The sequence below is a fragment of the Solanum dulcamara genome, chromosome 10 (assembly GCF_947179165.1).
Source record: "Solanum dulcamara chromosome 10, daSolDulc1.2, whole genome shotgun sequence".
In the NCBI taxonomy this organism is placed as follows: Eukaryota; Viridiplantae; Streptophyta; class Magnoliopsida; order Solanales; family Solanaceae; genus Solanum; species Solanum dulcamara.
Window position 1 is genome coordinate 12703626 of NC_077246.1, and position 11836 is coordinate 12715461.

Below are 11836 nucleotides of genomic sequence, written 5' to 3' on the forward strand. Positions count from 1 at the left end.
AACATATATGAATCATTTTTTATTTTCTTCAATCCAAAAAGAATTGATAGATTTTTGTAGTTAGTGACAATTTATTTTTGAAATGTTCATTTTAGCTAACGAAATAATTTTTTTAGCCACACAAATATTTATGACTTACTTTAAATTAGAAATTTCAAAAATCTTTCTTTCTTAACCTTAATGACAAGTGAAATACATTATATATTTGGGACTGATGAAATAATATTTAGGAGTATATATACTGAAGTAGATGTATTTGCAAGTGAACTTCAATATTTTAAGTGAATTTAGAAAATACAGCATTTGGAGATATTGTTATGAGGAGTAATTTTTTCAACTTTTTTTTGTCATATAATTTTCAAGCGTTGTATACCAGTTTAAGGATTGGATCAGCACGGGAAGCACATGCTTATCGGATAGGAGGACATGTCTAAAAACAAGTTCAACTTTCACAAACTTCTTTTAACTTCAATATCAAGTACATACTATTTTTTCCAACTTCAACTAAATATTACCCCAAACGCAGACCTACACAAGAGAAAGGGAAGCAACTATATGAAAAAACTGAAGCTTTTCAATGAGCTCTTTTGCGTGGCGTGAGGCTCGACGCTCAACTCTGGTGAACAGCTCGTCACCAAGTTGTTCACCAATGTGAGCGTCGACAAGTACGCCACTAACACTTCTGCAGCTGATGGCTAAGGCTCGTCCGACTTCAGCTGCATCGTCGGGGTGGTTGACAACAAGAGGACTCCCTCCCCTGAAAACTTGAAGCTTGTTGATAGTGAATGAGCCGTTGGCTTCAACCACCTCCTTAAAATCTTGTATACTTGGTGCATACACTGGGATGTTAAAGTTGTCCCTGTTCTCACTTGTAATTAGACCCTGTCATTCAAACAAATGTTCAATAACCTTTGAGAAATGAATAACATGTTCAGTACGGTTGTATAACCTTACCCTTCTACCTCAATTTATAAGACGTAGTTTGACTAATACAAAATTTAAAAAAGAAAAACAGTTTTTTTTTTTAAATTTGTAGTTTAAAATAAATCATATATGTTTGTGTGGATTATAAATCATCTCATTGAGGGTAAAATAGACATTTTAAAGTTAAAATTATTTACTAAATATAAAAATATATCGTTCTTTTTTATACTACCTAAAAAAAAAGTTATATAAATTGAAACAAAAAAAATATATGATAAACAATGTAATCTCACGACTACTTAATTACCACTATTAATTATATGATGTAATTTTACTTGTCATTACTGGTTTGATGGTTATTATGATATTATTGCTGAAAGATGATGATGGAACAAGAAGCTAAGACTAGTCAAATGTGGTGTGGGATAGAGAGGAAGTTCAATTGGTGGCCTAAAAAATAATGATAAGAAAGAAAGACAAAGAAAATCATGATTTACTACTATTCATTGAAGTGGCGACATGCCGACGCTTGCTTAGTCACAATCCTACCTGTTTGTTTTGTCAACGAGACGCACTTGGTCTAGACAGATGTTCACCCTTTGTTCAAGAATCAAATGGCAGATCCTCTGATTGTGACTCTCAACACTAGTCTAAATTGTCTCAAAACTACCAACTTTTTCCAGAAAAAGGCATAGACAAGATGATAATAATATTATGTACTACTCCATCGATTTTAATATATATGATAGTGGTTTGAGTGAATACAAAATTAAAGAAAAAAATTATTTGATTATAAATAATTTTATAAAGAATAAAATTAATATTTTAAAGTTAAATTATTATTAAATATAAAAATATATAATTTTTTTTGTAATTGATTTAAAAAAAAAGTATGTCATATAAATTGAGAATGAAAAAATATAAGTTATATACTCGAACAAATTCTTAAACATGTTGACATACTCGTGTTAAATCCCTAAAAAAAATGAATTAACTTCTATACTGTCAGTGCAACACCTATACCAACATAGGCGGATCTACGTAGATGGGAGGGTACCATATTATTTCGTGGTCTTGATTGAAAATTATATATATATAAAGAAAATATAAATATTAAACATGACATCTTTAGAAATAATGAATTTTGTAGTGTCAATGGTTAAAACTCAGGTTTATCATTATAGGGATAGGGATGCAAGTTCGAGTCTTGTTGTGGTGTCTATTTTCTTTTAAACTTTTTTTATCATGCAAGACATCAATAGCGAATTTATTACAAAAAAATTATGAATAAGTAGATTAAAGGCCTAGAACTTGTAAGTAAAATCTTAACTAAATCAATAAAACAAGTCTAAATTTTGTATCAAATTTACTAATAAATATTAAGTATTATCTTGTTCTATACTGAAGTTTTTACCATAATTTATTTTACAAAAACAGCGTAACGCCAAAGATTCCAAATTCTGAATCCGATTCGGTATACCAACCGTCTAAACAACTATTAGTGCAAATTACCTATTATAATTTCCTATATTTTGGGGAGAGAGAAGTCTAATGGAATATAATTAATTAATTACCTCTTGTACAAGATCATCCCAAGCATCTTGAAAATGGGTCCCAAAAAGGAGTCCAGCCCCACCTTGGTCAGTTGGGTCAACAGAGGTCCTTCCTAAGCAAACTAAGAACATGGAACCACCTCTCTTCATTTCTTTAGACCTTGCACAAAGGAAACTAGCCAAATCACTTTGAAATTGTATTTTGTACGCCTTCGTCGTGCACTCATTTGCACCATGGATGTATATCTTTCCCTTGTTGTACGCCACATTTTGCTTATCCAATACTACATCCGGCACCTATTAAATTTCAAACACAACTTCAATTTATCTAATACTTCGATTCAAAAATTATTACAACTTACTATAATAATAATAATAATAATCAAGAATTGAATGACTTAAGCTAGGTAGTGGTTTTGACAAAACTAGGGGCCATTAATTTTGAATGCTTTTTAACTTTTTGACCCTATCAAAGATAATAAAGTTGTTAGGATCTTCATGCATTTTCAAACTTGTAAAACCATATACAATTCATTAATTTGTTTTTTCTTAACTGTAAATCATCCTCGGGATTGGCAAAGATCACCATTATTTCCACATTTCTCAATCTATTTCTCCATGCTACACGTAACTATACTTACTCTATTATTTTTAGGTGACCATGACTTTGATGACATACTACATTTGACTTCTGCTTAGGAAAATATTATATGTTGTCTCAAATATTACTTAGCCCATTTCCTTTTGGCATCTCCCCCCTAATATCAAAGTTTACATCAACATCAACTTTGATGTAAATAAACTTTAATACACTGCATCATATTTTACATCAAAAAAGATTTTTTTTCTTTATTATTATATTATTATTTCTTACTTCATCTATTATTTTTTATTTCATTTATATATTTTTATTTCATAAAAAAAATTATTTCAAAAAAACATTCACTATATATAATTTTTATATTGTTTCAAATTATAGACGTTTAAGATAAAATTATTTTATATCATAATTTTTAAAATAATATAAATTGCTAGCAAATATTACATATTATACATAATAATAGATAACACAAATAAAAGTGAAATCATTAATGAAATATAATTAAATAAATATTACACAATTAAAATTTTATTTTAAGTTCTACATGACTATTCAATTTTCAAGATCACTGCAGTGCTTCCATAAATTCTCTATAAATGCATTATGTAGTTCAAAATGAGCTTCTTTGTCCTTAATTTTTTATGTCCAACAAGTTTGTTGTTAGTTTGTTGAATGTTTATTATTTTTGATAATTCTAAAGTACATTGTATTATTTATCCACCAATTTATATTTTTGCATATTTAATTCTTGTCAAGGTTAATTGTACTTTATCCACTTCAAATTTATAGTAGAACTAACATAAATTTAATTTCAAAAGAATTCAAGTAAAGGAAAATAATATATAAAAAAAATTAAAACTTTAATCTAAAATTAATATTATAAAAATATTACGTAAAACTAATAAAGTGTTTTAATTAAAACATATCAATTTATATAATATTTAATTAAAAATATTGTATAATAAAATAATGATAAAATATTAATAAAGGTAAATTGTTGTGATAAATAGTGTATCACCAAATTTGGTATTACACTATTCACATTCAAAATTTGGTGCAAAACTTGACATGGGTTGGAGCAACTTTGCACCAACTTCTCCACCAAATATAGCATTTGGTGTAAGATTTGGCATGGGTTGGAGATGGCCTTAGTTGTTATATTTCGCTTTTCAAAAGTCGATTTAACTAATTTTTAAAGCTAAATTAGAATATGCTAATTTGATATTTTAAAATAAAATTTAGATATTCAAAAACTATATGATTAGTACTATAAATTGCAACTTTTCCATATCAATATGATTAAAAAAATACATATTAAAATATTAGTAAAAGTTCATAATGTTTGATTCTAAAAAATGAAACTACGACAACTAAAAAGGAACGGAAGAAGTAATAGTTGTAGTAGTAGTAGTAAAAATAATAATAATAATAATAATAATAATAATAATAATAATAATAATAATAATAATAATAATAATAATAATATTTATTTCAGACAAATAAGAAATTATTTATCATGTAAATTTTTTCTCCCAAATCTATCTTTATTAATCAAATTAATGAAATGTTACTTAATTGAGACTTTTACCGAAAGACAACCTAATATTATGTTTACACTTATACACTATCAAGTTAGTTACTTTTTTCTTTACCAGACTAATAATCAATACTTATCAAGAGATTTATTAGCAGTTAGTTACCTATTAATAAAATTTTTCGTGTAAATGTTTTATACACCATCGATACATTGAACTTAGACTCAAAATAAAACATCGAAATATTTTACTAAAGGACATTGCTTAAATGAGGCCCAAATTTCGGAAAAAGTTATATACTAATTAAACTAAAGTGAAATTTTAAAAAAAAAATATCAGCAGTCACGGCGGACGAACTCAAAAACTAACCTGAGAAAGCCAGTGCAAGGAAAATGCGGAGTAGAAAACGTCAATGGATCTGGCCGGGAATAGACGGCGATAAAAGGAACCTGGAACTCCGGCAGCAAAATACGATCGATGGCTATTGGAAGCTAAACATTCCTCCATGCCATTATTAGCTAACGGAGGCAGCAGTTGAAAGAGTGTGTTGAAGTCATTGGAAGGAAGGTCACAGAAAAAGGCGGAGAATTCCGGTGGTTGTTGACCTGTTGCTTCGTATCGCTTCCTCATGTGTTCCACAATTACGTCGATTATGTAAACGGTGTTGTTGCCGCAAGAACATCCCAAGTCTACCATCACGAAAGGAATGTCGTTTTCAGATGAGTTTAGTTGGACCCCATCAAGGGTTTCTTTCAGTAGGTGCAGCATTGATCGAGCATGTTGTCCCTGTAAATACGATGAATTCAATTTAAGCTTCTTGTATTATGTATAATGACAAGGTAAATAATTTTCTTTCTCCTTGTTTGTGTTCTTTCTGAATGGAGCTAAGCGAGGAAAATCTCAGTTTTCTGCTCTGCCGCAAAATGACTGCTGTCTCGCCAAAATGCGAGTTCCACCAAGGAAAATGTGATACACACCTATTATATGAAAATTTTCTACTAATACCACTAGATTATATATAAACATTTTTTATGTGTCGTATGGTCAAAATTAGACTCTTGAATTATAAACTATTGCTACATAAATGGAAACAGTATAGAAGTAGAAGAGATCGATCGATGACCTGTGCTTGAGAATTGTTGACATAGCTAGCCTCTCCTTTGCCTCCTTTCATGCTAAGCATTCTTTCAAGTTTCATATTGGATACGACAACATTGTCCTTATTGTCACCTAATGTAGCCATATGGCACAAAGATATTTTTTTATGAGTGAAAGAGGAAGTAATACTACAAGGGAAGTGGTTAAGTATAGGTTGAGATTTATGAAAATGACAAATGCAAGTAGGGTATATATAGAGTTTGGAAAAGTTGAAGAGGATTTTGGTCATTTTCTAGTGGTTAGGATACATACTCATGAAAGATATGCTTTTTTTATAAAAATAATTTCTTTTGACAGAATCTGAAACATAAAAGCTGATAAAATTAAAGAAGAATGAATAAATAAATTTGTGTTGAATTGAATTTAAGGGGAGGGTAGAGAGCATATAAAGAGGATATGGGCTTCACATGGAATCAATAAGAAAGCAGGCCCAAGATTGACGCCGTAATTCCATAATTATTGAATCTCTACGCAAAATTCTGTAATTAAAGAGATCTAAGCGGAGTAGGAGATGATCATTCTACTTTTTTTGTCCCTTCATTTCTTCGATTATCATGCTAAATCTCAACAATACACTCCTAAATTTCATTTCCACCACTTATTTTAAGTCTACATTTTCAATTAAAGGAATTCAAAGTTTTAAATTTATTGCCAAACAAATATTATTCATATTTCTTCGTCTTAGCATTATTATTTTCGGGGACGGAGCTAGAAATCATGGTATGAGCTCTGGTTTCGCTGAACTCAATAACTTTTGCTGAGATAGTGTATTTGTATTAAAAAGTTTATTAAATATGTACAAATATTAAATTTAGATAACACTTGAAATTATTGATATAAAATTCAGAACTCATAAAATTAAAATTTCGACTTCGCCTCTCATTATTTATTCTCCCCTTAAATTGAAAGCTAGAGCCCATGATTTTGACAAACTTATTTGATTCCTTCTTCTAAGATTATTTATATAAATATTGCCCTTAGACACCATATTGGGAATTTGGAAGCATATAGTGGCTAGTATATTCTAACGTGCATGCCATAATCAGGCAAAGAAAGTAATTAGGAAAATCAATTAGCTACAGCAACCCTCTAATCTCATTTGACTAATAACCGTTTATCCGTTAACATAATCATTAGAGAAATGAAAAGTTATATAATAATAATACTATAAATAATAAATAAAGCCCTTTTGAAAATCTTATAAAGCAACAATATAATCTGTGGGTCCAAATTTCAGACTAGAATATATGTCGATTAGGGTAAACCTAACACAAACAATAAGAAAAAGTGTTTTTTTTTCTCTATATAAGCAACTACCAAAGTGCATAGTATATATGCACTAAATGATTAAGGTATAATAATTAAAAATTCCTAAAAGGTATAGATGATATGTGTTTGTTGCTAGTTAAGTGTAATTTTTTAGTTCCTTTAGATAATGGCAAATCATGAACTAGTAATACTTGTAATTAATAACCCCCTATATCTTTTTAATACATCTAAACCATGATTTGATATTCCAAATACGATTCAATTTTCTAATTTATATATATTTGTCGTATCTAATTTGGAAGTTGACATTTTCTCTACTACAAGAACTAAGATTAGCTGAAAGTTAAGTGATCATTAATAGTGTCCCACCTAATTAAGTATCATCTTTCCAGAAATCATGGTCCAGTTTGTTCCCAAGCTATTGGGTCTAACTCTAGGTGGCTAAAGGATCTTGTTATATCATACTAGGACTGAAGAAATACTAAATATTAATTATATATTTTGTGTTAAGGAGACTTTACAGAAAGAAAAAATAAATTAAACGGAAGAAAAAAAATCGACACTGAAAAAAAATCAAAATTTCTTTTTGATTTGGTTTATATATTTTTTTTTAAAATTGACATAGTTGATTTGATTTGATAAGCGAAAAATTGAACTAAACCAAATCAACTTGTACACATCTAATCCTCAGAATGAAGAAATTTCTTATAGAGATCAGACCAATTCCTTTTATAATAGATTAATTTTAAATGATGCGAATGTGGATTAATTAAGACTATATATAATTAATTTCACATCCTTTTAAATTAGGTTTACGGATGAACTGTTGTGATATAAAAGCTGATAAGAAGATTGGTGTGTCAATGAGAAGTTAGTTAGAAGCAGGGGTAGATTAGTCATTTATTGATTAGTAGTTATAACTAACTATGGGATTATACTGGGTTTGTTGTTGTTGTTTGTTGTTGTTATAGTTATAACTAACTATCCAATAGTTAATTAGATAACAAATTCAGTTACTAACTAATCACTGTTATATATACATCAGTTAGTTATTGTAATCACACTACTTCAATATTGATTCAATTAGAGTTCAATCAATATGCTTCTCTTGTTCTTCTTCACCTTCTTCTTCTTCTTCTTCTTCTTCCTTTTTCTTCTATCAGATTGAAACTTTCTCACTTACGTTCATGGTATCAGAGCCTACCACAACGATTACTATGAGAGGTGATCTTTTTTTGAATCAAAGAATCAAAGCTAGATTCATAGATTCATCCAGTTTTAAGATTGATCTGTAGATTGAAGCTCCATTGAAGCTAGAATCTACATTCAACATTTACTTTCGCAATAAAATTTCAAAGGAACTCAGTATTTTCAGAAATTGAAGAAATGGCAGGTGAAAATGCAGCTGCACTAGATCCATCTCAGAATCTCAATCAAAACCACAATAATGCCCAACGAACTGGTATACCTATCTCCTCAAATAGCAATTTCATACAAGAACAAGGTATTGACTATAATCATCCTCTATTTCTTAGCTCTACTAATGTAAGTGAAATTAGAATTATCTCATTTCAACTACTTGGTGTTGAGAACTACACCTTATGAAATCGATCAATTAAACTAGCTTTCTAAGGAAGGAACAAGTTAGGATTAGTTGATGGAACATGCAGAAAGGAAATGTATGGTGAAGAACTGTGGGAGCAATGGAAAAGGGTGAATGCTATTGTTTTATCCTAGTTAATGAATTCAGTTTCAAAGAGTTTACTTAGTGGAACTGCATTTGCTTCAAGTTCTTTGAATGTATGGACTGATTTGCAAGGGGGTTTGGTAGGATAGATGGATGAAGGACCTATAGTTTACACAAAGCTATTACCACTTTACAGCAGTGTACTGCTTCTGTTTTTATGTATTATACTATGCTAAAACCTTATGGGATGAGTTTGAAGTGTTAGTTCCTTCTCCCTGTTATAACAATGAAAACTCTAGAGGGTTTGTAGCTCACATGAATAGACAAAAGTTATATCAATTTTTAATGGGACTCAATGAATCCTATCATCAAGCAAAGAGTCAGATCCTCATGATAGATCCACTACCAACTATCAATTAGGCATATGCCATGATAGTAGGATATGAGAGGTAAAAATCTGTTGTTACAGGTATCAATAATTTGGGACTAAACTACTCTAGCTTGGAGTCTCCTACTATATACTCTAAGGTTGGTAGTAGATCAGGTGTGAGTCAGAGGTTCAAGAAAAATACACTCTTAATTTTTTATTTCTGTAAGTGTAGAGGTCACACCAAAAGGTTTTGCTACAAGGTTGTTGGATATCCACCTGATTTCAAATGCAAGAGAAAGGTAAAAGTGCAAACACTGCTTATCCGGACATTAATGGTTCCTCTGGTCAAACTCAACAACCAGTTCAGGTTCATTTTTCTTATGGTTTGAACACAAATGTGAGTGATGCCTCTGCACTAGTGTGGGGAAGGAAGCCTGATCAATAATACATCACTAATGGAGTTCCAGTTGAAGTTCCTACAGTCAATAAGCCTCTAAGTCAAGCTGATAAAGATGTCAAACAGTTACTTCAGGGTTATACATTCACAAAAGATCAATATGAGCATATTCTTAAAATGATGAATCAAAAATCAAGATCAGGATCTACTACATCTGATTGCAATATGGTAAATATTGTAAGTAAAGTCTTATTTTTTAGGGGGGAGGGGGAACGGACTTGGGTAAAGCCTTATTTTTTGGGGGGGGAGGGGGAGCGGACCTGGGTAAAGCCTTATTTTTTTTGGGGGGGGGGGGGGACCGGACCTGGGTAAAGCCTTATTTGTTACTGAAAATAGTGATGTATGGATTGTAGATACAAGTGCAACAAACCATATGGTCTCTAATTTGGATATGCTAAAAAAGGTTCTGTGTCAGAGCTTGATATTCCTAAGGATGTATTTTTACCAAATGATGGTACTATACAAGTGACTCATACTGGTTCTTGTAGTCTATCAACTAGAAGTGTCATTATCAATGTGTTTCATATACCAGAATTCAAGTATAATCGAATCTCTGTCAGTAAAATAACAAAGGAATTATAATGTTCAGTCTCCTTCATCCCTAACTTTTGTGTTTTCCAGGAGCTTTACACTGGAAAGGGGAAGAAAGTTGGTAAAGAGGAAGGAGGTCTATATTTTTTATAGAGATAATTAACTCAAAGTAATATCAGTGATACTAAAGAGTTGGCTTTTGTTGTTGATAAAGTCCATTCAGAAGTCAAAAAATCAGATATGGAGTTATGGCATCAAAGACTTGGACATGTGCCTTCAGTAGTTTTGCTAAGATGTTTACTATTGATAAACAAACTATGTATAAGGTATTTAAGTGCTTAGTTTGTCTATTTGCAAAGCAAACAAGACCGTTTTCCCTTGTAGTAACATCAAAAATAGTAATTATTTTGACTTGATACATGTTGATCTTTGGGGACCCTATAATACACTTACTTTTGATGGCAATAAGTACTTTCTTACAATAGTTGATGACTTTTAAAGAATGACCTAGTTATTTTTACTTTAAAAAAAGTTAGATATTTGTGTGTCTCTTAAAATATTTCTTCAGTATACTAAGAATCAGTTTGGCGAAGAAGTCAAGGTTGTAAGATCAAACAATGGTACATAATTTGTTAATTTAGTGTGATAGGATGTTTAAAGATTTGGACATTATTCATCAAAGATCATGTCCTTATACTCCTCAGCAAAATGGAGTTGCTTAGAGAAAACAAAGACATTTGCTAGAGATAACAAGAACTTTGAGGTTTCAAGCTAAAATACCTATTAAATTTTGGGGACATTGTGTCCTAGTTGCAACTTATCTCATTAACAGGCTACCTAGTAGTGTGATTGAGTATAAAACTCCTTATGAAAGGCTATATAACATCAAACCAGTGTTATCTCATTTGAGGACACTTGGATGTCTGTCCTTTGAAAAGAACCATACTAAACATGATAAGTTTATGCTCAGATCAAGGTCAGCAGTCCACATGGGGTAATCTGAAGTACATAAATGATACATTTTATTTGATTTGACCAGCAGATCCTTCTTTATAAGCAGAGATGTTATGTTTGGGAGGACATATTTCTTTTTGCCAAGGCTGATAATTCTGATCAGCAGCAATTATTTGTAGATAACCTGCAAGACTCAGGTGTAGATGTTCAAGATTTTACTCTGATGGCTCCTATGTCATTCAGAGGTACTGATCAGGATGTCATATTAGAGGGTGTAGATACAGGTTATGAAAAAGTCAATATGGAGCAAACTGAGGAGGATCTTAATCTCTCTGAGGTACTTATTGAGCTCACAAGTCTACCTACTGATGCAGATGTTCCTGCAATATCAGATATCATCAGAGGTTCCACCTATCACTAGAAGATCTATAAGATCTAAACAGACTCCACTATGGCTGAAAGACTTTGTTTTTCTAAATATAATCAAATATTCAGTATCTTTTGTCTAACCATATGAGCTATTCTCGTCTCTCACCCTTCTATCAGTGTTATATTATTGTTATTTCAACTGTGACAAAACCTACTAGTTATGTAGAAGTCATCAAGGATCCTAGATGGGTTGATGTTATGCAAGCTAAGATTCAGGCTTTAGAATGCAATAAGACCTGGGAGATTACTACCTTACCTGCTAGAAAGAAGCATATTGGCTAAAGATGGGTTTATAAAGTTAAGTACAAATCCACAGAGAGAAATAAAAATGTTCAAAGGAAGAATAGTTGCAAAGGGCTATCGTCAGC

General features: G+C 30.9%; 1 protein-coding gene across 1 annotated transcript; it reads right to left on the reverse strand.

Annotated features, from left to right (window-relative positions):
- Positions 1-374: 374 nt before the first annotated feature.
- Positions 375-5918, reverse strand: LOC129870858 (indole-3-acetate O-methyltransferase 1-like). The gene is made up of 4 exons (XM_055945733.1): positions 5737-5918; positions 4983-5399; positions 2499-2774; positions 375-882 (listed from the first exon to the last, which is right to left on the reverse strand). Exons 1-4 carry the CDS (start codon positions 5854-5856, stop codon positions 529-531), a joined length of 1167 nt encoding a protein of 388 aa, XP_055801708.1. The 5' UTR covers positions 5857-5918; the 3' UTR covers positions 375-528.
- Positions 5919-11836: the final 5918 nt, after the last annotated feature.